At 37.5% G+C, this 26,500-nt stretch overlaps 1 protein-coding gene across 8 annotated transcripts in view; it reads right to left on the reverse strand.

Moving 5' to 3' along the window:
* Positions 1–26,500, reverse strand: part of RIC8B (RIC8 guanine nucleotide exchange factor B) — a 111,373-nt gene that overhangs the window by 76,799 nt on the left and 8,074 nt on the right. For all 8 annotated transcript variants that reach the window (XR_006735694.1, XR_006735693.1, XM_045553035.1 and 5 more), the window contains exon 2: positions 25,629–25,676. Coding sequence is in view for 6 of the 8 variants with exons in the window: in XM_045553035.1 (XP_045408991.1) it covers positions 25,629–25,676 (48 nt within the window). In the remaining 2 variants the exon portion in view is untranslated. The remainder of the gene's footprint in view (positions 1–25,628; positions 25,677–26,500) is intronic.

The raw sequence follows: 26,500 nt of genomic DNA on the forward strand, positions 1-26,500 counted from the left end.
CTTAAAATATAATGCAAACTTCTGGTCTTGAAATTTGTTCAACCTACCATGGACTCCAGAACCAGAAAAGTGTGGGGATTAAGAACAGGAATTCTGGATTTAAACAGCCTGCGTTCAAATCTTGGTTCTTTTATACTTAATGGTGTGACCCTGGCAAGTTACTTGGTCTCTGGGCCTCATTTACTATAAGAATTAAATGAGATCACATATGTTCAGCACTTAGAACAGTGTATGGCAAGTGATAAATGTTCAGTACAGGTTATCAATTATATGTTATTATGAGATAAAATCTCAAAGTCCTCAGCTTGGCATTTAAGATCCCCCAACCTCCTTTGAGTCTTTTTTCATACTATTCCTATCAAATCTTCCTCTTTAGCTATATTCCTTCTCAAACTATCTCACATTGAGCTCTCTTACTTTTTTACCACCTCCCCTCTACAAGTATTTGTCCTTTTCCTTCTCTGCTGATTTATGTTTTAACTATTCTCTAAAGCTCAGCTTAAAATGCACTTTCAATATAAAGTTTTTCCTAACCACTTTAGCCACACGTGCTTCCTTTCCAAGGAATACCCGAAACACAAATTTGTAGCAATCATTTGGTGCTTAGTACACTCATCCTATTAGTTTTCTTTGAGTTTGTCTCAACTACTAACAGCTCTCTGAAGGTAGAAAGGACATCTTTTTTCATGAGAGAAGAGATTGTACTATAGTGGCTTTTGAATCAGAAAGACCTGGTTTTTTTTTTGAGACAGGGTCTCACTCTGTCACCCAGGCTAGAGTGCAGTGATGTCATCACAGCTCACTACAACCTCAAACTCCTGGGCTCAAATGATCCTCCTGCCTCAGCCTCCTGAGGAGCTGGGACTAGACATGTGCTACCACACCAGGCTGATTTTCCTGTTTTTTTTTTTTTTTGGTAGAGATGGGCTCTCGCTCTTGTTCAGGCTGGTCTCAGACTCCTGGCCTCAAGCAATCCTCCCACATTGGCCTCCCAAAGTGCTAGGATTATAGGCACAAGCCACCACGCCCAGCCAAGACCTGGGTTTAATACTTAGATTTGCCACTGTGTGATTTTTTTTTTAACCAGCTGTATGATTTAGACACATTATTTAACTTCTCTGAGCCTCAGTTTCCCACTTGTAAAATGGGAATATCATCCATATCTCACAGGACTGTTACGAAATAGACTTAGAGATAGTAAGCACCCTTTCATGGTGACTATTATGTTTTATTTCTTCATAATCCTTATAGTCTATGGCAGAGCAACTAGAACCTAACAAGCACCACCAAAAACAAACTGAATTAAGAAGTCCCCAAATCTCAAGCATTAGTAGAGGTCTATTAATATTGCCTTGGCACTTCTCCTTTCTAAGAAGAAAAGATAGTAGTAGAGGCTATTCTTGTGATTGTATTGGTAAAGGAGTTTACCCCACCTAGGTAAAAGTTCTTTTCACACAAGTAGCAAAAGTTATGTACCTTCACGTAAAGTTCTTTCTTCTGAAGAGTTCAAATTACTTAAATATATATGTTCTTTAAAATATAAAATAAAGCTATTAAAGAAAATAGAGAAATATCCATAATTTATGAGCTGGTATTTCTTACATGTGGTTGTCACAGGGCCTTATCTTTAGTCAATTTACTTGATTTTCAGTAACAGGTATTATTATATTATATGTTTTAACATATAGTTATAATCATATGCATGTTTTATTTTTAATTTAACATAAGCATCTTTCCACATTGTTATACAGTCCTTATAACATAATTTTAAATGCACTTCGTATTAAATATGACTCCTGTTGTCAATGAGTCTCTAGCATTGAATGCAGCAGAGTGCAGAAAGAACAATGAGTTTAGCACTAGAAGCGATGGCTTCACAATTTTAATAATTATAGTACAGGTTGCATATCCCTTATCTGAAATGCTTAGGACCAGAAATGTTTAGGATTTTGGATTTTTTTGGATTTTGGAATATTTGCATTATACTTACTGGTTGAGCATCCCAAGTCAGAAAATCTGAAATCTGAAATGCTCTACTGAGTGTTTCCTTTGAATATCATGTTGGCACTCAAAAAGTTTTGGATTTTGTTCTGTCATTTGCAACAACATGAATGGAACTGTGGGACATTATGTTAAGTGAAACAAGCCAGGCACAGAAAGACAAATATTGCACATTCTCATTCATATGTGGAAGCTAAAGAAAATTTATCTCATGGAAATAGAGTAGAATGATGGTTACCAGAGTCTGGGAGGTGTAGTGGGGAGGGAGAGATAAGGATGAGCTGGTTAATGAGTATAAAAATGCAGTTAGATAGAAGGAATAAGACCTAGTGAATAAGAACTATACCACTATAGTTCTGGGCAACTATAGTTAACAATACTTTATTATATATTTCAAAATAACCGGAAGAGTGGAATTGGAATGTTCCTAACATAAAGAAATGCTAAAAGTCTGAGGTGAAAAATATCCAAATTATCCTGATTTGATCATTACACATTGCCTATATAAAAATATCACATGTACCCCACAAATATGTACACTATTAGGTATCCATAATTTTTTTTAACATTTCAAATTTTCAAGCATTTCATATTTAGGATTTTTGGATTTGGGATGTTCAATTTGTAACATTTTTTCCTTATGTGCTTTACAGTTGACAAAAATCTTTTATATATGTTTCTCAATCTAAGCCATGTTTATAGAACACTCACTCTAGGATTCTTAGAAAGGTTAAGTGATTGCCTAGAGATACTTAGCTAAGAAGTAGGTCAGGACTCAGTCCAGATCATCTGATTCCAGTGTAACTTCCATTGTAAATCAATGATCATACCCATAGCTGTCTCCCACTTATTAATTGTGATCTTGAGCATGTCATTTTATTAGGCCTCTTTCTTCCTCCATACCAGCGGTGCCCAACCTTTTTGGCATCAGGGACCAGTTTCATGGAAGACCAGTCTGGCGATGATTCAAGTGCATTACATTTATTGTGCAGTCAAACCTCTCTGCTAATGATAATCTGTATTTACAGCTGCTCCCCAGTGCTAGCAACACCACCTCAGCTCCATCTCAGACCATCAGGCATTAGATTCTCATAAAGAGCCCGCAACCCAGATCCCTTGCATGCACAGTTTACAGTAGGGTTCACGCTCCTAAGAGAATCTAATGCCACCTCTGATTTGACAGGAAGCAGAACTTACGTGGTGATGCGAGTGATCGGGAGCAGCTATAAATACAGATGAAGCTTTGCTGCCTTGCCCATGGCTGTGTGGCCTCCTGCCATGTGGGCTGGTTCCTAACAGGCCACGGACCAGTATGGGTCCATGGCTGGGACCTTGGGGACCTCAGCTCTGTACTATGCATTAAAACTAAATGCCCTCTAAGGTAACCTTCCTCCAGCTCCAGAATGGTAGCCTTTTCACTATGAATTGGTAAAACTAAGATCAGCTTTGGCTTTAGCTATGAAGCATGCAAAACAGGCTATGAAACACGTGCGAGCATTCAAATGATCTATCAGGATTTATACACTGTCTTAACAGGTGACTTCTAAAAATATTAACAAACTAAACGTCAAGTGTCATACATAAAGAAAATGTCTTTGCTTAAAAGACTGACAGCATAGTCTACTACATTCTGGCAATCCAAAAGAGGTTGTTAGAAAACACTTTCAAGACAAGTGCTACTCAAAAGTGTTGTCTGTGGATTAGTGCCAGTTCATGAACTCTTTGTTACTAGACCATTTTGAGATAGGTACCTAAGTTGAGACAGTTATAAAAAAAATCCAGAGTATGCATTTAGAAACATTTATGGTAATTTGATTTTGAAGTGGTATATAAGGATGTGATTATTTCTTTCAGTGATTAACAAAAGACCTCGATCCTTCATCACAAATAATTTGAGAATCACTGCTCTAGACAATGCATTTTATCCTTTGTAAGTTTTCTTCAGCTATATAGCCAAGGTAGTAAAACTACCTTAGATACCAAATTAATGAATAAATAATATAAAGTTTCATAAATGCAGTGGTCCCTCAGGATCTGTGGGGGACTAGTTCCAGGACCCCTGCAGATAACAAAACCTGCTAATGCTCAAGTCCTTTATATAAAATGTTATAGTATTTGCATATAACCTATGCACATCCTCCCATATACTTTAAATCACCTCTAGATTACTTACAATACCTAATACAATATAAATGCTATGTAAACAGTTGTTACATTACATTTTTAAATTTATATTATTTTTAATTGTATTGTTATTTTTTATTGTTTTCCTAAATATTTTTGATCCACGGTTGGTTTAATTTGTGGATGCAGAACCTGCAGATACAGAGGGCTGACTGTATGTTTATCTAAGAGTTTAGCTGTTAGACATTGTGGTGGAAACTGTTAAGCATTGTGTTAGGCATTGTGGTGAAAACTGGAAATTGAATTTTGTCTACCAAAATTCAATCTCCCCACCAAAACTCAATCTCCCTTTCTTATATAGTATAGAACTATGACAAGGTCCATGGCTGCCTAGCTATACCACATTCCCCAGTTGTTCTATATGGCCATATGACTGAGCTCTTGCCAATGGAACATAGGTGGTCATGTTCTATGACATTTCCAGGTCTGAGTCTTTAAGACAGTGGGTATGACTTCTTCACTGTCCTGTCCCCTTCTGCAGCCCAGAACCTAGAAGTGGTAGCCCAGTCTGGGTTAAGACAATGTTCAGATAGTGATGGCATGACTTGACAACTTAAAAGGAAACCAGGCCCCCGAATAAATTCATGGAGCAGGGTCACCCACCTGAATGATCACCTCAGGACTATTTACCTGAAAAGGCAATAAACATCTATATTCCTTAAACAACTTCTATGTTCCCTTTGTCACAACAATTTAGCTTTAACCTAAATATAATGCACCTTCAAAATATGGTGTACTATCTGTGCCTTACATAGAATCTCAATTGTGCCATCATCCCATAAATAACAGATATATTTTACCTCAATGACTAAGCAACTATTCTCTATGTCTAATATCAGGAGTTAGGCCAGCTTAGCCTGGTTGTGCTGTGGCTACTTTGTATATTCACTTGTTCATCTATTCAGCCATCCATTAAGAATTCACCAAGTATCTATTTAATAAATCCAAGGCAATGTGAGGAGATAATGCTAAACTCCTAAGGAACTTAAATCTGAATGGAGGAGAATTACACAGAAACATAAGCTATGGATTAATATGATAAGTGCTGTGATAGATCTAAGCAAGAATTTCTCAGCCTCAACATTATTGAATTTTCAACTAGATATTAATAATTCTTTGTTTTGGGACGCTGTTCTGTGCACTATAGGGCAATTAATAGCACCTCTGGCATCCACCCACTAGATGCCAGCAACACCACCACCGCCTAGTCATAACAATCAAAAATGTCTCTAGAAACTGCCAAATTATCTCCCGGGGAGCAAAATCAACCCTCTCCCCACCATGAGGACCACTGATCTAAGCATAAATTACCACAGCAATACAAATCCAATTCAACCTTATAGGAGACAATCAAATCAATTTGAGGAAAAATTTCCTAAGGAAGTATCACCTACAATAATACCTGAAACTTACAGGTTCAACTAGCATTCAGTCCTTCAACAAACAGAGTGTCTACTATATATACTCTAGGTGGTGGTGTACAGTGGTGAACAAAGACATAATTCTGGTGTTATGGAGATCATAGTCTAATGGGGATGACAGATAATAAACAAATAAAAAAATACAAAATATTATTAAATATTATAAGGGAAATGAATAGACTGGAGAAAGGATCAACTTTAGACAGAATGATATTTAAGCCATGTTCTGATAGTGAGAAGCTGCTAAATATGCAAAGCGCAGAAGAAGAGCAGTATAGGCAGAGCCTGGTATATTTAAGATCCTGAAAGCCAGTGTGGGTGGTTAGTGGCAGAGGGTTGTGACATGAAATGAGAGAGTAAGCAGGAACCACATCATGTGGAGTCTTATAGGCCATGATAAGATTAGAATTTACTTTAAATGCTATGAAAAGTCACTAAAGGAGCTTATGCCAAGGAGAGATATAACCCAACTAAAATATATTTTAGGTCGGGCACGGTGGCTCACGCCTGTAATCCTAGCACTCTGGGAGGCCGAGGCGGCTGGATTGTTTGAGCTCAGGAGTTCGAGACCAGCCTGAGCAAGAGCGAGACCCCATCTCTACTAAAAATAGAAAAAAATTATCTGGCCAACTAAAAATATATATAGAAAAAAAAAAATTAGCCGGGCATGGTGGCACATGCCTGTAGTCCCAGCTACTCGGGAGGCTGAGGCAGTAGGATCGCTTGAGCCCAGGAGTTTGAGGTTGCTGTGAGCTAGGGTGATGCCACGGCACTCACTCTAGCCCGGGCAACAAAGCGAGACTCTGTCTCAAAAAAAAAAAAAAAAAAAAAAGTATTCTTTAAAATCACCCTGCTGTCTATGGGGAAAATGGATTGGACAGGAACAAAAATAGCTTCTATCAGAGTGGTAGTAGTGCAGAGGGAGAGAAGTGGATAAATATGATACATATTTTAGTAGAAAAATCGACAGGACTTGCTACTTGTGGGGGGGGGTTCTGGCTTAAGCCAACATAGAATCATTTATTGAGAAGGGAATAACTGGGGGAAGAACGGGTTTGGGGGAAAATTCTGTGAGGTCACATTAAGTTTGAGATGCCTACAGACAGTCAAATAGGAAGTTGAATGTATGTGGCTAGAACACTAAGCAGCCGTCAGGGCTATGCTTTCTATGTGAGTAAGGGAATTGCAAGTTATAGAAATTGATGAGATTGCCTAGAGAAAAATATACAGAGAAAAGGGGGACTAAGAGCCCTGAAAAATGCTAATAGTTAGAGGCTGGGAGAAGGAGAAACTGATAAAGGAGGTTAAGAGGTATCAGCAAGAGAAAATTTAAGAGTGTGGCGTTCTGGAAGACAAGATAAAATATTTTCTGGAAGGAATGGTCCGTTGTTCAAATGCAGATGAAAGATCGAATAGAATAAGGATTTGCCAAAGACAGATCACCAATCACCTTGATAAAAGCAGTTTCTGAAGAGTATTGGGAGGTGAGAAAGAGAGAGAAGTATATACCTTTCAAGACATGTGGCTATAAGGGAAGCAGAGAAATGCGGTAACAATAAGAGGGAATATAAGGTCAAGAGAGGCTGCTTTCCTTTTTCTTTTTTTAAAAGAGAAGATATACTAGTCTCTGTCGGTATGATGAGAGGAATGAAGAGTTTGGAATTAATCCAGAGGGAAATGGGGAACTTATTAAAGGGTATTAAGCAGGAAAATGACATTAGATTTGTACTTTGGAAATATCACTCTGATGTTAATGTGGAAAATGGATAAGAAAAGGGGAGGCAGGGCCAAAGCAGGGCAATCAGTTAAGAGGTTGTTGCAGTAATCCCAGGGAGAGATGATGTAGGTCTGAATAAGGCAGCAGTAGTGGAACTGGGAAAAGTAGAGAGACGAGAAATTTTAAGGAAGTAGCATTGACTGAATAACTGGTAAGGAATGAAGAAAGAGGAGGCAAGGCAAGAAATCTCCCAGGTTTCTAACCTGGATAACTTGGTTGACGGTGGTATCTTTCACTTTCCAGAGAGTGACTCTCTAAATCTGGCAGCAAAAAGAAAATGTTGTTGCCTGGTAGACATTTCTCCTTAACTGACCCACAGATGACACCTCAAATAAAACACATCCAAATTCACTAAGTAAGAAGTTCTAAAACTTAGAAAGGAAGAGCATTAGAAAAGAAAAAAATAAAGGGGGGTCAGACTCTGCCTGACCCTGCAGTGATAGGCAGTGGGGGAAAGTGAGGCTTCAGCAGGAGTCTAGTAAGCTGTCTCTGGTATTGGTGGCAGAGGGGGTGATGCTGGACAGAGCACTGAGAACAGCAGAGGTCAAGAAGGCTGACAGGCTCCTGTCACGACAAGGAGTAGTACTTCCCCCAAATCCATTTATCCAGAAAACAGACCACTCTTCTAGGCATCATCAACCCCTTCTCAGGACAAGAACTAGGCTCCTAAAGTGAAGAAGTTATGTTATGTAAGTAAAATATGCATCAAAAAAAAAAGAAAGAAAAGAAAAGAAAAAGATTTAAAAAGTAAATGAAGAGGCTGTGTAAACAAACAAACAAACTTATATTCAACTACTTATTGTCAAAATATCCTTGATCCAGGCACAATAACCTACTCTCTACCTGTGCAAACTTCTGTGCCATTCTCATGTTATTTTCTCTACTTAGACTGTCTTCCTAACCCCTGCCTTTCCAAATCATTCCTATCCTCAAAATAAATGCTATCTTTTTCACCACCCCCAGTAGGAAGTAATCTCCTCCACCTCTAAATTCAGAATACTTAATCTCTACCTCTTTTTTTGTACTTAACATCTCTGATCTTGAATTATATTGATGGAGACTTATCTCTCTTATCAGCTTTGGTGGGGGGGGGTAGGATTTGTCTATTTTCTCTTCTTCCACAGGTACAAAGATGCTGTCTAATATTTTGAATACTTACACACACACATACTAAGCGTGACATCTTCAAAGCATTGTGTGCTATAGAATATTATGTCCCAACGTTCAATAGGTTATTAATTCCCAGTTGTCATTTACTTCATTTACTTGTATGACTTTGACTAATGTGGTCAACTTCTTCAATTTCCTTATCTGTAAAATGGTACCTAATTCATAAAATTATAGGGGGAATAAAATTAGATGATCTACATATGCTGCCCTAGAATTAAATAATCAATAAATGTTACTTATCATTATAACTACAATGCATGTGCCATGTATAGTATCATTAGGATCATACAAGAAGTAAGAAGCCACAAGGTATACAGAGAATATGAGATGCAGGCAAACAGACATGATTTTGCTATTTATTACCTGCGAGATTTGGTAAAGTTATTTGGTTTCTCTGCATTTTGGTTTATTACCTATAAAATGAGGTAATACTCCCTGTATTATAATGTTGTTTTCTTAAGTGAGATGATGGTACACAGTAAGAGCTAAAATTTTACACTTCCAAGAATAAGACCTATAATTAAATATCTCAACCAACAGCAATATTTTGAAGGATGAGGCCTGTTTTTCTGATTAAAATAATAAGCCCATATGCATAAGTGACATAGTTTTCTCTCCAACATTACTGATTATCAAAAGGATTTAATGACTTTAGGGTTTCAGAAATCTTTATTATTAGTTGGTGAAATTCAGGTAAAAATTAATAGATTAATTTAGAATAAAAATGGGCCAATGATTGAATAAACTGAAACAAAAGTGAATAAAGAAAGTAAAAACTGCAAAAGGCAAAGACTGTTTTATTTACAAGAAACAGGAAAATGCAACAACTTTCCAGTTCAAGCTGGAAAAAAAGGAAGGGTACACACACAGTACAGGCACTGAGTTCAACTTGGCAATAATCCTAGGATAACGATAGTCCAGAAAAGAGCTGAAGAGCCAAACAAAATGAGTGTAATTTCCAGAATCAGAATGTTAAGAGTAAGAAGGGGTTATAGTGATCACTTTGGAAAAAAAGGAAGGGTACACACACAGTACAGGCACTGAGTTCAACTTGGCAATAATCCTAGGATAACGATAGTCCAGAAAAGAGCTGAAGAGCCAAACAAAATGAGTGTAATTTCCAGAATCAGAATGTTAAGAGTAAGAAGGGGTTATAGTGATCACTTATTATTAACAAACACTAGCAGTACAAAAGGTGCTATAAAAAATGGGTTTTGTGGGCATATAAGTCTAGAAAACTTAAAAGGTATATTAAAATGTTAAAGATTCTCAGATATACAATGGAAAAGAAACCTATTTAATTTTTAAAAACAAATATTACCTTAATTTATTTGACCACAGAATGCTTTTAAAAAAATAACACCTCCTAACATATTCAGGGCAAGATATCTTCCTCATTTTACAGATATGAAAACTATTTCCCAGAGAGGCTAAATGATTTGCTTAAGGTAGCACAGAAAGCTACAATGGGAAAGGGGACTCAAATTCTTATTTGACTCTCAGTGATACTCGCTTTTCATTCTATTGATAGCTAGTGATACATAAGAAATAAAGCAAAAATGAGTGTTCCTAATATTAAAAGCAATTCTGAGTTAAACTAGACTTGTGAAGGGAATTACTGAGGATGATTTTTTTTTCTCCTTAAATAATAGAACTTAGTCCTTAAACATGGTTCTACTTTTTTCTTTAAATGTTTCTGTCTATTGTAGTGATAGTGAAATACCTATCCCACTGTCTGCCACTTTCTCTTTAATAAGAATGGACTCTCCTCCTTCCCCTGCTTTTTTATACATTGATTACTGTGTTAGCCACATGCTTGAAATGTGCTCTCACTGGAATCAACCAGTACTCCTATAGTGATGGGATAGAATCTCGCTCTTAAAATAGGCTACGCACATTCATCTGGAAGATGTGGCCCAGGGCCAGGGATACTTAAAGTCACAGGATAATCCTGGTACATTTTCTTGAAACACTATTTTATTAAAATACTTATTTTGGGGGGGATATTTCTACATGAAAATAAATGAATACATTACAAATCACAATACAAAGGTCACATGAATTATAAGATAAAAAATGACATGTCAAAGGAATTTTTATAGTTAAGGCAGGCTCCCTTGGATGATGTTTCCCTGGCCTCTCAAGGTTATGTCTACACTTTTCCCTGATGGACGTCACTGGATATATATTTCACAGGGATCTAATTTTAGTTCTGAACTGGGGCTGAAGGTCAGCCACCTAAATCTGATAGTTCTCAACTTTTGCCCTCTATATACAGCGTGTGTGTGTGTGTGTGTGTGTGTGTGCGCGCGTGAGAGTGAGAGAAAGAGAGGAAAAGAGCACATGTACACTATGCAAGATGGGGGTATTAAATGCTAAAATAAGCTTACTATAATTACAGTTGAAACAATGTTGTCAGTTCCAGAAGACAGACCTATTCAAAAACTGCATTTTTCAAAAATACTAAATAGTTAATGACTTATTGCCAGAATTTAAAAATGTGCTTTTAATAAAGGTTAGTGAGAGAGAGGATTCTGGAGGTCAGATTTGGAGTTCTTTATAAAAAACTAAAAAGGGGCCGGGCGCGGTGGCTCACGCCTGTAATCCTAGCACTCTGGGAGGCTGAGGCGGGTGGATCGTTTGAGCTCAGGTGTTCGAGACCAGCCTGAGCAAGGGCGAGATCCCGTCTCCACTAAAAAGAGAGAGAAATTATCTGGCCAAATAATAATATATATAGAAAAAATGAGCCAGGCATGGTGGCACATGCCTGTAGTCCCAGCTACTCGGGAGGCTGAGGCAGTAGGATCGCTTAAGCCCAGGAGTTTGAGGTTGCTGTGAACTAGGCTGACGCCACAGCACTCACTCTAGCCCCAGCAACAAAGCGAGACTCTGTCTCAAAAAAAAAAAAAAAAACTAAAAAGATTTTCTAAATAAATACTCATGCAGCTGGGTCCATGTATATTTAACTTAATGATATATATATATATGTATGTATATATCCTTTTAGGTTTTCTCTACTTGTATGGGAGGCAATGGTAATTCTCACTTTTGATTTAATGGATATTGTCTCTGTGAATGAGGTTTACCTCATTTCCTAAATTTCATTTCTAACTTCCCTTCCTGTACATGTACATGTTTCAGTATGTTTTATACCATAGTGATCTGCCAAAAAAAACTGAAAAGAGAGTTCTGAGTAACAATAATTAATAAGTTTGGCTCAACTTTCTTTGCTAATTAGCAATCCTGAGAAAGGCATGTTATATCATCAAGAGTTCATTAACAGATGGAAAAGACAGCTTTGGTGTCAATGAAAGCTCATAAAACCAATCAGCTGCCCTTCCATTCTTGCCTAAGGACAGAAATCATATGTCAAAACTTTTTCTCTTCAAACACAGAATCAGCCAACTCTGCTTCTCTTACTACCTAAGAGTCTATATTTTTCGGAAAGCCCTTATCTCCACTACCTATGTGAAATGTATTTCAGCCTTTCAAGTTAACATATTAGCAATACAGAAGTATCTTCATTTGTTTCATATTAGAATTTACCAAACTGGAGACCATTAACTCATTTTATCTTTAGTGAGTTCTTAGCATAAGCTATAGTTTGATTATGTAGTATACTAACAAGGCTGGAAGATGGACATTGTCACAACAACTCATTCCTCTTATCTTGGTGGATGATATAAATCTTGGTCTCACAGTTGTTCCTTTGCCTTTTTCAATGTATCAAGGTCTTTCCCATATACAATCTCTTCGGAGCTTCCTTATTTTGTCTCCAATGCCATCCACTTCACATTTAACTACTCACTCTGAGCTACTACCTCTATTTTTGAATCCCTGGTTCTCAGCTCTAGTAGCTCAGGCATGTGTAAAAGAGAGTCAGGGACTCTGACGGTAAGCTGATTTATGTACTGAATGTTTGTGTCCTCCTACCCCCACATTCATATGTTGAAGCCCTAACCTAAAATGTGATGAAGGTATTTGGAGATGGGGCTTTTGGGAGGTAATTAGGGTTAGACGAAGTCATGAGGGTGAGGCCCTGGTCAGGTGGAATTAGTGCCTTTATAAGAAGAGACACCAAAGAGCTTGCTAGTCATGTGAGCACACAGTGAGATGGCAGCCACCCACAAGCTAAGAGAAGAGGTCTCAGAATGAAACTACCTTAATAGCACCTGAATCTTGGACTCAGCCTTCAGAACCATGAGAAATAAATTCTGTTCTTTAAACCACCCAGTCTGTGGTATTTTATTATGACAGCCCAAGGAGACTAAGACAGCCAAGAACAAGGACAAGAAGGATGTTGTATCAATGAGATATTGTGTGATTTTAGAGGTCTTCAGAGGCATAGGAATACACTAGTGGTATAGCAGGAAAAAGCACAGAAACAAAATATCTGGGCCCTAGTCCCTAATTCCACTATTTTCTGAACTTGGATCTAGACCAATTCAATCTCCCTGAAATTAAATTTCCTCATCTATAAAACAGAAATCTATCCATCTCATAGGTTTTCAGTAATTATTTAGTACAGACAGCATCTGAGAGAACATATTATAAAGTATACAGCATCTTATATGTTACTTAATTGAAACAGTACAATTGAAGTAAAGAAAGCATCTAAATTCAAACACTGGCTCTACCCCTGTGGCTATATGTAATCTTGGGTAAATTTCTTAAAATCACTTGAGCCTCATACTTCCTTAACGCTAAAAACACCATGACAACTAGGGATTATAAATGTGATATGAGATGATACATTAAAAAACCTCTAGCATAGTGCTTGGGGTAGAGTAGCAAGCTAGTGCACATCACAAAGATGGTCAGAGGAACAAACAGATCAGGAAACATTAACAAGCACACTCTATACAGGCAAAACATGGTTAGGAAGGTTTCATCTGTGTTTACCTTTTAATGGCAAAGCCACTTAAGAAAGGGAAGTGGTGATGTTATAAAAATAAAAGGGCAATTTTGTATTAATTCTATAGATTCTTCAGTGTCCATTTAGATTCTATAGTGTCCATTACTGAGTACCTGTATACACAGCCTCTATATACAGGTATACAACTGAAAATGCTCCCAATGTAAAATTCAAGTGAAGCAAATTATTCAAGAGAAATACATTCTAATTAAGTGACAAGATGTCTATTTTGGGTTAGTGAGCTATAAAAGAACATGACAAGTAGTTTATCATATTAGGGAGATTAAACATATGCAAAATGGGCTGGATGCAGTGGCTAGCGCCTGTAATCCTAGCATGCTGGGAGGCTAATGTGGGAAGATTGCTTGAGCTCAGGAGTTCAAGACCAGCCTGAGCAAGAATGAGACCCCATCCCTACTAAAAATAGAAAAATTAGTTGGGCGTGGTGGCACATGCCTGTAGTCCCAGCTACTCAGAGGCTAAGGCAGGAGGATCACTTGAGCCCAGGAGTTTGAGGCTGCAGTGAGCTATGATGATGCCACTGCACTCTGCCTAGGGTGACAGAGTAAGACTCTGTCTCAAAAAAAAAAAAAAAAAAAAAATCAACAACAAAAAACCATATGTAAAATGAATAAGAAATGCTAAATTTTAATATATAACAATTTAAGCTGTGTATTAAAGAACTGAAGGAATAAACTATAGAGAAGTTAGCTAGACAAAGCTTCTTGATAAATATGTTGGGCAGTAAGTGGGGAAAACAATAGAGACTGAATGGCAGAAAAAAGGAAGAGAAGCCAAATGACAGACAATATGAACAGAGGCAGAAAGGAGTATATGTAAACTAGGCGAATCAACCAAAGCAGACATAGAGGTCATATAAGTAAAGGCTTTGTAACAATTCGAGTTACCTTAAAAAAGCATTGTGCCTGCTGTAAGCTTCCCATAACTCAAAGTATTCAGTCAGAGTACAATGACCCTTAGTACAGCATTCCTTAGAAGGAATCACTGTAATGGAAGATACTGTGGGTCCCTTACTATACTGTGAGATCCTTGATGATAAGCACTGCAAAGATGATCACTGAAGTCAGCAAAGGAGACAAAGGGCCTGGTTTGAGTTCTAGCAGTTCCATTTGTTAACTGTGACTTCGGGTAAGTTAACCTCTCAGTTTTTCATCTATAAATGGAGGAGTTGGGAACACTGGAAATGTCTGGTCAGCCAAAGAATTTCAGGACTCTTAAGAGTTTTCCACTGATTGAAGATGTACAAATTCTCCATTTTCCTGAGCACATGATCAAAATTTGTAAGGGAAGAAATGGGCAAATGGTCAAGGAAAAGAAACCTTATATTTTGGGCAAAAAACAAAAAGCATCAATCTGAGGCATCTAAAAACAACCTGCAATATGCCTAAGTCCTATAGGTCAAGTACTACACTTCCTATGGGAAGAGCTAATGTAGATATCTTTACTAGTTATTCTATTCAGTCACTTACACTGGAAAACATGCTCTTCTATGCCCTGTCAATGCTGATAATTAGTTCGATGTCAAAGCTTTGTTTATGCTCTGCATCAAATCTTGAATTTGGGATGCCTAAAATCAGAAAATGAATAGAATCGATTCATAAGCTACACAATAGGTCAATTCAATTAATGAGTGGCAGTATGGCGTAGCACCTAGGTCATGGAACCAGGCTGACTAGGCTTGAATCAAGGCCTCTCACTTCATTAGGTTATGCAAGTAACTACTCTGTGTGCCTTTGTTTCTTCATCTGTAAAATAAGCAAAATAATAATACCTACTTTACAGCTTATTATATATGTTAATACTCATACAGTACCTGGAATGGTGATAGGCATACATAAATTATCTACTAGCATTTTTTTTAAATAGCTTTGAGACATAATTCACATATCATAAAATTCAACCTGTTAAAATTATACAATTCACTGGTGTTTACTATATTCACATTTGTGCAACCATCATCACTATCTAATTTTAGAACATTTTCATCTCCCCCAAAAGAAATAACCTATTAGCAGTAACTCTGATTTTCCTCTTCCCCCTGGCCCTGGCAACCATTAATCTTCTTTCTGTCACCATGGATCTCAACTTTTCATGTTACTGAAATCATATAATATGTGGCCTTTGTGTCTGGCTTCTATCACTTAGCATGATGTTTTCAAGGTTCATCCATGTTCTAGCATGTATTTTATTCCTTTTTATGGTCAAATAATATTTCGTTGTATGGATATAACACATTTTGTTTATCCATTCACCAACTGGACATTTAGGTTGTTTTCACCTTTTGTCTATTATGAATAATGCTGCTGTGAATATGTGTGTAAAAGTTTTTACGTGGACATATGTTTCCATTTCTCTTGGGTAGGCACCTAGGAATGCAACTCCTGGGTCATATGGTAACCATATTTAACTTTCTGAGGAACTGCCAGACTATTTTCCAAAGTGGCTACACCATTTTACTTTCCCAATGGCAGTCCACATTCTTGTCAACACTTGTTATTATCTAGTCAACACTTGTTTTTGTTCTAGCCATCTTAGTGGGGGTGAACTCGTAATTTATTGTGGTTTTGATTTGCATTTCCCTGACAGCTAACAATGTCAAGTATCTTTTCATATTTATTGGCCGCTTGTATATCTTCTTTGGAAACATGTCTATTCAGATCCTTTTGCCCATTTTAAAATCGGGTTACCTTTTTATTATTGAGTTGTAAGAGTTCTTTACATTTTCTAGAAACAAATCTCTTATCAGACATACGATTTGCAAATATCTTCTCCCATTCTGTGGGTTGTCTTTTTACTTTCTTGATAGTATATCCTTTGAAGCACAAAAAGTTTTTAACTTTGATGAGGTCCAACTTACCTATTTTTTTTCTTTTGTTGCTCATGCTTTGGGGATTATCTCTAAGAATTCACTGCCAAATCCAGGGACAAGAAGATTTACCTCCTGTTTCTTCTAAGAGTTTTATGGCTTTAGCTCTTACATCTGGATCTTTGATCCATTTTGAGTTAATGTCTGTATATGATATGAGTTAACAGTCCAATTACATTCTTTTACATGTGGCTACCTAAGTGTTACAGTACCATTTGTTAATATCTATATTTATCCTCATGCCAGTACCAACTGTCTTAATTATTGTTGCTTTGTAGTAATTTTTAAAACTGGAATTGTGAGTCCTGAGTTTGTTCTTCTTTTCAAGATTATTGTGGCTATTCTGGGTCTGTTACAATTTCACATGAATTTTAGAACTAGCCCGTCGATTTCTACAAAGAAGTCATCTGGGGTTCTAAAAGGGATTGTGCTGAATCTATAAATCAATGTAGGGAGTACTGACATTTTAGCAATAGTAAGTCTTCTAATCCATGAATGTGGGGTGGTTTTTCTTCTTTAATTTTGTTCAACAATGTTTTGTAATTTTCAGAGTACAAGTCTGAGTTATGTCCTTAGTCATTGCTCTAGGACTTAGCATATACATTTTATTGGAATCAGCTCCAGATTTATACTAACGTAATTCCAGTAAGATACAGAAACAGTCCTATATAATGCTACTCCCTTTTCCCTCTTATTGTGGTATTATTAATATTATATATATCTATAAATGTTGCAAACTCAACAACACATTATAATTATTACTTTGTATGATTTTGTCTTTCAAAGAAGCTGAGAGAAGAAAAGAGAACAAATATATACTAATGGTTTTTGTTATATCAGCTTTCTTATTTATCATTTCTCATTCTCCTGACTTGTTCGTGTGGATTCTAGTTACCATCTGGAGTCATTTCCTTAGCCCAATACAGCTTTGTCCCATTTTCCTTTGTGCTGTTTTTGGCAAATATATTTCTGCCTGTTAGTGGCTGATCAGTGTATTACATACATATTGTTTTATATAAATGCTTTTCAAAAAAAAAAGAGAGAGAGAGATGAGGGCTCACTCTGTTGCTGAGGCTGGAATCATAGCTCACGGCACCCTGAACTCCTGGGCTAAGGCAATGCCCCTGCCTAAGCCTTCCAGAGTAGCTGGGACTAGAGGTGCAAGCTACTGTACTTGGCACACTTTTAAAATCAATTAAGAGAAGAAGGGAGAAGAATACGTACCTTTTTTTTTTTTTTTGACACAGGGTCTCAACTCTGTTACCTGGGCTAGAGTGCAGTGGCTTCATCATAGCATACTGCAACCTCAAACTCCTGGGCTCAAGTGATCCTCCTGCCTCAGCCTCTTGAGTAGCTGGGACTACAAGCGCATGCTACAACGCCCAGCTAATTTTTCTATTTTTAGTGAAGAGATGGGGTCTCGCTCTTGCTCAGGCTGGTCTCGAATGCCTGAGCTCAAGCAGTCTTTCCACCTCAGCCTCCCAGCCTGCTAGGATTACAGGCATGAGCCATACACTGACCTTTATAGTTACATAATTACCTTTACCAGCGTTCTTTATTTCTTCATGTGGATCCAAATTGCCATTGGAGTCATTTGCTTTCAGTCTGAAGAACATGTTTTAGTACTTCTTGTAAGGTGGGTCAGCTGGCAACAAATTCTTTCAGTTTTTGTTTATCTGAAAATCTCTTTAACTCCCCTGCATTGCTAAATACTGCTTTGCTGGACATAGAATTCTTGGTTGAAGTTTTTTCCTTTGAGCACTCTGAACGTTAACCCACTAGCCTACATTTCTGATGGGAAGTCAGCTGTGAACCCCTTGTAAGTGACAAGTCATTTTTCTCTTGCTACTTTCAAGATTTTCTCCTCTCTGGCTTTTAGCATTTTTACTATGATGTATCTATTCGTGGATCTCTGAGTTTACTGGACTTCCTGGATGTGTAGGTTTCCAATAAATTTGGAAATTTTTCAGCCATTGTTTCTTCAAATATTTTTTCTTCTCATTTCTCTCCTCTCTTTCTGGTACTCCCATTACATGTATGTTGGTGTGTAAATGTTGCCCCCCATTTCTGAGGCTCCCTTCATTTTTCTTTATTCTTTCTTCTCTCTGTTCTTTGCCTTGCATACTCTCTATTGATCTATCTTCAATTTTGCTCATTATTTCTTCTGGCAGTTCAAATCTACTTTTAACCCCTTTTGTGAATTTTTATTTCACTTATTGTACTTTACTCATCTTTTCAACTCCAGAATTTCTAACTAGCTCTTTTAAAAAATAATTTCTATCTCTGTATTAATATTCTCCATTTGATGTGACATTGTCATCATACCTTTCATTACTTCTTTAATCAAAGTTTCCTTGAGTTCTCTGAATATATTTATAATGGCTACTCTGAAGTCTTTGCCTATTAAATTCAATATCTGGTCATACAGGCATTTCTGTTGCCTGCTTTTTGCCCTGTGTTTGGGTCATTCTTTCCTGTCTCTTTGCATGTCTTATAATTTTTTCTTTTTGGAAACTGGATATTTTATATCATATATTATAGCAACTCCAGGCACTGATTTCCCCCCTTTCAGCTACACTTACCCAGAATTTAGCCTCAGCAACAGGTAGCTGGAAGCTGGATGAGAAATGCTAACATTCTGTCCTCCTGGGAAAATAGCCCACCAAATGGGAGGGTGGGGCAGGGGAGAAGAGAGCCCTGTGTTTTTCACTGCACCAGTCTGGAGGACAGTTTCTATCTTATTTAGCTAAGAGGGGGAAGGAGCAGGTCTCAGTTCAAATACCACAGACTTACATTTTTCTTACTGAGTTTTAGATTTTCACAAATATTTCTTCATTGACTGTATGTCCTTGGGACTATTTCCAATGACTTTAAATGGTTGCTTTTTAAAATAATTCTCACAAGTTTCATTAAGGAGTGAATCTGCAGAGCTCCTCATACTGTCATGGCTGGAAGTAGAACTTCTTGATGAAATTTTGTATGGGCAAATGCACCTGAAACTCTAAAGTACCTATCAAAAATATTACTCTTATCATTCCAGGCAGAAATCCTAGAAAGTGATTCAAAGATCTCATTTGGACTGCCTCACCTATGGCTTACTAAATCAGAAGGACTGTTTCATCCTTTCTCCCTAGAGAAAGTTCTCAATGCCTCGGCAAAATATCTAAAACTAAAAGTGGAGTTTGGAATAAAGTTTACATTGTTTTATCTGAACTACTGTGAGGCATTCATCCTGCCCTACGACACATCTCAGCCCTTCTAAGTCAAGTTTTATACCAGATTCCAACTGGATGGGTACTTTAAAAAGTAAAAGGTTTAGATATACTTTTGATTGTGTGAATACGTTTTAAAGGGATCAAGATATTGAAAATTATCTTTAAAGCTATTGGTTTCTAAGTGAGAACTGTATGTGCACCATATGTCAAAATATTCCCTCAAGTGAAGACATCAAATCAATGGTTCTATCTTGGCACATTTCCTTGGGGGAATCTAATACAGAAATTTACTCATTCGTCTTCTATAGTCCACAATGGCAATGCTCAGCAAGTGCCAAACCAAACACCACAGACAAACAGCCAAGTTAGGAACCAAAGCCTAACACAGAGCCAGGCACATAGTTATTACTAAAAAAAAAAAAAGGAAAAAATGTGGATTACAGAGATCTCTACTATGCCAAGTATATCCAAGTCTAGGGGAAAAAAGTGAAAAGTATTTTAAATGGCAGAATGGACTTCTGTGTTTATATACATTTATTTCACTTCATAAACTTGTTCTGTGAGTAATACTACCCCAAACCTAATAACATTTTTATGCTCCCCTAAAAGGAATATGTAAGGTAATCAAGAAGGTCAATGTTAGAGAAAATACATGATTTGAAAAAAGAAAATAGTGCTCTCTGCTTATGCCTCCAATCACACTATTATAAAAGAATATAAAATATAACATATTATACATTATTTAAGAATATAATTACCATATTCTTATATCATTATAATCTATAATAATATAAAAGAAAAGCTTAAAATACAGAAAAGAGAAAGAAGAATAGCATCTACAGTAATATGGAGGTAGCCACCATTAGGTGAATTTCTTTGTAGTCATTTTTCTTTGTATAGTTTTTACCAGTTTTACATGGTATATACACACTTTTGTATTTTGCTTTTTCAGTGAACAACATGAGATGTGCTTGAGATTCACTTATATTGCAAAGAATATAAAACACAAAACCAAACAACGTGTACAAGTCACAGGAATTTTGGCTTCCATTCAATCTCCAGGTTCCCTTCACTCATTTAACAGGTGTTTACTGCAGGTGCCTATTTTGTGCCACATGCAGTGGTGGGGGCTGAAAATACAAAAATAAGCAAGCAAGAGTTCTCAAAGAGAACTCTCTCAAAAAGAACCTTCAAAGAGCTCACAAACTCAACGTGGCAATTATCCTATGGTTTCACAGAAATACATAGGAGTATTCTGCGTGAGTTTGAAAGTAATGAAATAAGTTTGAAATCTGGCTACTTTTAACTTCACTCTTTTGAGGAAAATTCCTGTATACACAAAGATTTATCTCAGACAACAAGTGAAGTTTTTGACATTTGATAAAGTTGTATTCTTATCTTATGAGTGAAAGAACTGCAATTCTTTTGCTCATTTTATGATATTTTTTTCAAAACTTATTGCAATTAGTACTCTTTATTGGTTTTGAGGTCAGTTTTGTTTTAAAATCAATGTAAGAGCTCTCATTTCCTCAAGATGTGAATTTTCACATTATTCATCATATTCCCCCACCCATCCTACATATCTGCATGATATATTTGTTTATATGCTGGTAGATAATCACAGCCTACCAAATTTAGGTAGAGGATGTAAAGCACATGCTCCAATAAGCACAGGTGTATATTCAAATATACAATGATCCTCATGCACCTGGAACTATTTGCATTATATGCACAAACATTAGCAGTTGTACCTGAATGCTTTGTTAGAAAAATTTAAGTACTCCTAGTTGGTAATTTCCTTTGCTATCTTCCAATTTAAGTTTGGTTGCCTAAATGGTTTCTTGAGGTATGAAATAAGAGATAAAACAAGGTACTGGATCATAATTTCAAGCCTTCTGAAATATACCTGAAATGGCGTTAAAAGGCAGCTATAAGCAGTGAAACAACTGCACATAATAGTCAGAAAATCTGTTTTCTTTTTCTTTTTTTTTTTTTTTTTGAGACAGAGTCTCACTTTGTTGCCCCGGCTAGAGTGAGTGCCGTGGCATCAGCCTAGCTCACAGCAACCTCAGACTCCTGGGCTTAAGCGATCCTACTGCCTCAGCCTCCCGAGTAGCTGGGACTACAGGCATGAGCCACCATGCCCGGCTAATTTTTTTGTATATATATTTTTAGTTGGCCAGATAATTTCTTTCTATTTTTAGTAGAGACGGGGTCTCACTCTTGCTCAGGCTGGTCACGAACTCCTGACCTCGAGCGATCCACCCGCCTCGGCCTCCCAGAGCTAGGATTACAGGCGTGAGCCACCGCGCCCGGCCTTCTTTTTCTTTTTTAAGATACAGTCTTGCTCTGTCACCCAGGCTAGAGTGCTGTGGAGTCATCATAGCTCACTGCAACGTCACACTCCTTGGCTCAAGCAATCCTCCTGCCTCAGCCTCCCAAGTAGCTGAAACTACAAGTATGTGCCACCATGCCTGGCTAAGTTTTTCTCTTTTTTGTAGACATGGAGTCTCACCTTTGCTCAGGCTGGTCTCGAACTCCTGCCCTCAAGGGATCCTCCTGCCTCAGCCTCCCAGAGTGCTAGGATTACAGGCATGAGCTACAGCACCCGGCCCAGAAAAATCTGTTTTCTATTTGAGGCTCTACCACTTACTACAGGTGTGTTAGCACGCTGTCATTCATGTGAGCCTCAGTTTTCTTATCCATAAGATAGAAACGTGATATTCTTACCATACTTACAGCACTACTGGTGAGAAGCAAATCTTTGTAAAAATGCAAAACACTACATACATGTCTGGAATTAGGTCTAGAGATAATTAATTTAGAACCATCTCCTAAAAAGCACAGTATAATCAAGTTTTATTTTTTAAAGGGCACTGCTCCCTTACACTTGCTTCTAAGTTGTCACAAAGTTTTTTATATAAGAAAGGTGTTGTGTTTTTCAAAGACAGCACCATAGTTTATCGAAAAAAGGTGCTCCTGTTACTAAGCAGTTGCTGGCCAAGGACTCCAGAGATAGGTTTAGTAAAGAGACCTAGGGCAGCAAAACAAATTGGGTAGTAATTTGAGTTCCTTTTATTTTCAGATTGGGTTCAATGTGGAGAAATGCCTACTATTTTAGATGTCTCTATATGGAGAACTTAAAAAACTGTCTAATAGTTTCGAAGTCAAACTCTTAGGCATGAAAGATTCACTAATGGTTTTAACCCCTGGAGACTGAAATGGATTTGTTTGCCAATGTTTTTCCATTAATGAAGATTACCTACCTAGGTCTCTAATGACATTTCTTTTTAACAGACCTCCAAATAAGCAGAAATCTATACACTATAAATGAGAATGAACACTAATACAGTAGTTACCCTTTCCAGGGATCTAAAGTCCGTAAAAGACAATACTTTAAAAACGTTAGGTTTCTCTACTACCCTATAGGAAATAAACATGTTTTATGAAGTGTATGGGAAATTTCTTCCCTTCAACTGAAATTTATATAGATTGCAGGAATTTCTTAATGTACTTACTTTGACCAGTAAAAGCACTACCAAAGACTCTAAAGTCAGATTCCGAAGGCACCATCAATCTACAGGTGTAGGCTGGCCACAGTGGCTCACGCCTGTAATCCTAGCATTCTGGGAGGCCAAGGAAGGAAGACTGCTTGAGCTCAGGAGTTTGAGACCAGTCTGAACAAGAGTGAGGCCCCATCTCTACTAAAAATATAAAAATTAGCCAGGTATTGAGGTACACGATTGTAGTCCCAGCTACTCAGGAGGCTGAGGCAGGAGGATCACTTGTGCCCAGGAGTTTGAGGTTGCAATGAGCTATGATGATGCCGCTGCACTCTATTCCGGGCAACAGAGCAAGACTCTGTCTCAAAATAAACAAACCTACAAGTGCAGTATGGCTTCTCCCAACTAAACTAAATAAATAGCAGCTGCCTTCCTAGCCTGACTACCTGAGTTTGTCAAACAATAGGTTCTTTTTAATACCTTGTTTTTTGTTTTCACTTAACTCTCCCATTAACACATAATAGCATCTTTCTCTCTTTTTACATCATACTATTCCATTATGTAAATATGTCATAATTTCTACAAATATTCCTTAATTGCTGGACACTGGGTTATTTCCAATGCTATTATGTACGATACTTCAATAAATAATTTTGTTTATATTTGGGTTCAGTCTATCCACAGAATAGATTTCTAAAGTGACACTGCTTAGTCAGGGGGTAAAATGCATCTGTGATTTTGGCAGATACTACCAGTTTCTCCTCCAAAGATATTGAGCAATTTGTAGTCCCACCAAATGTATGCATACTTATTTCCTTAAGACCATCTATAAAAATATACATGCCTGGAGCCACCCCTCCCAAATTCTCAATAGATAAGGGGTTGGGCCTGAGCAGGTGTAACTTGAAAAGCTTCCCAAAGAGCGTATCCCTGGTTGGGAATTGCTGTTCTAAGTCTTGCATACATTGTTCAACTCCAAAAGAAAGTCAGAGTTAAACTCTTAATCTACAAAGTTTATACTCCATGGTCACTCACTGAATAAATACTTTTTCAGTGCCTATTATGTACTGGGCACTCTACAGAAGATGTTGATGATATAAAGATACCAGGGTCTAACACTGAGAAACATATAATTAATAAACAAGGCATAAATATCACTGTTACAGATTTACATCGAATATTATGGGAATATTGAAGAGGGGTACTTCACCCTGACTGGAATGTCAGAGAAGGCTTGCTGAAAGAGGTGCCCCTGAGGTGAGTAGAGATTAATCAGGTGAAAAGGAGAAGAGGTGTACAAGAGGGAGAGGGCATTCTAGGTAGAAAACATATATGCAAAGGTAGGAAGAAAAAGAAGGAATATGTATGTAAGTGGAAACATTTTATACTACTAGAACATAAAATACAAGGGAGAGAAAAGCAAGAGATAGGCTGCAAAAGCAGGCAAAGATCAGATCACTGAGCACCTAGTATGTCATGTTAAGAAGCTTGAACTTTATTTGGTAGGCCAACAAAGTCACTTTAGGGTTTTAAATCTGGGGATGACACGGTCAGATTACTATTTTAGATTTATAGATGACAAGTGACTAGAGAAGAATACAACTGGAAAATGGAAGAAGAGTTAGGAAATCAATGCAGTTATCTAGATGAAGGCTTGAATTAGGGCAGGGGTTAAGGAGAAAATAGATGGGAGAAACCTTAAGAGGTAAAGTGAGCAAGCCATAGATATTAGATGTGTCGATGGAGGTAAATGGAGGAATGATTTCAATAGTTGTCATCAACGCACTCCCAGCACAGTACTGAATTTAAGCTATTTTTCCAGCAGCAATGATAGATTTACACTGATTCAGTTATACTCTCTAATCTGGTTTTGGCATTTGTGAGGCCAGGGATAGATGTATGGAGTCCAGCAGAACACAAAGACAGAAGTGGTGAGTTTATCCTCATTAACATCATGCTTTAATCAACTAAGTAAAGCAACCACAGGCAACCCCAACAGGCAAGAATAACATTAGTTTTATCTCTGACGCACCCTCTCTTATAACTCCTCCTCTATTGATGAGTCTCTTGACTCCATTTTTCTCTATGTCTATGAAGCCACTGACCTAGACAACTGCTAACGACATAAATAACTGCCAGCACAGGGAAGGAAATGTGCTTGAGGGCAGCAGCATGAACAGCTACTTTCCCAAAACTTAACCTACCCTGGCTAAGCTGTATTTTGGGAAACCTGGAGTCCTGCCACCAATGAAGTCAATCTTCAGGAGTGAGATCTCGGGAGAAAGTCTCCTCTGAATCCTTCCCACATTCTTGATTTATGCAAGTCTAATGGTCCTGTGGGGCTGGAACAGGAAGGAGTTTTGTGTAACCCATATTAAACCTAGCACCTGTCTCTTTTCTCAGGGTTCCTAAAAATCAAACTGAAGCGAAACCAAAAACCAATCAACAACTATCAGATGAAAATAAAACCACCACTTAGAAAGTCCATGAATATACACATACACACCACACACACACACTCACACTCACACACACGAAGTAACACCAAGGCTTACCTTTCTTTTATCTTCATCTGTTGATTCAAATTTGAAAGTAGCCCTATGCTGAGGGGGAAAAAAGGGAAAAAACGTTATTTTAAATACACAGATTTTAACTTTGGGCCGTATTTAAAAATACATGAAATAATGTCCCTGTAAAAATGCTGCCTTCTTGTATCTCAATATTCTTATTAAAGTAAGAAAGACAGGCATGTAAGCAAATAATTATAAAGCAGTGTGAAAAAACTATAGCAGAAATGTATACAAAGGAGCATAGAGAACCAAACCACTAACTGCCCGGGAAAATCTGGAATGTGTTGCATAGAGCATAGAGCATTTGAGCTGGACCTTGAGGAATGAATAGGAGTTTGCCAGAAGGCAAACAGAATGCATTCCATGCACAAAAACAAAGGCTCAGATTCGTGAAACTATATGACATATTCATGAAGTAAACAGCTCTGTGAGACTGGAACACAGGACACATGTTTGGGGATGAAGGCATGAAGATGAGAATGGAAAAGTACATTGGATAGAGATTTGGAAGGGTCTTCCAATGTTGCTGAGGAGTTTATGCTTTCTTTTTCAAATGCAGTAAGAAATCATCAGAGAACTGTAGATAGGGAAGAGACTTGGTAGCTTGGTATTTTAGAAAATTCTGTAAGAATGAGTTTAAATCATGGCTCCACCACTTACTAGCTGTGACCCTGAGCAAGTAAATGCTCTATGACTGGAATTCTCATCCAAAAACAGAGGCTACCTAGGTCAGAAGGTGATTGTGAGGGTTAAAAAAGCTAAGGCATATAAAGCACCATCTCAGTGCCTGGTCAATACTCAGTAAATATTGGGATTATAATAATCATGATGACAATGATACTGAGCAAAAAATAAAT

The sequence above is a fragment of the Lemur catta genome, chromosome 6, assembly GCF_020740605.2.
Source record: "Lemur catta isolate mLemCat1 chromosome 6, mLemCat1.pri, whole genome shotgun sequence".
Classification (NCBI taxonomy): Eukaryota; Metazoa; Chordata; class Mammalia; order Primates; family Lemuridae; genus Lemur; species Lemur catta.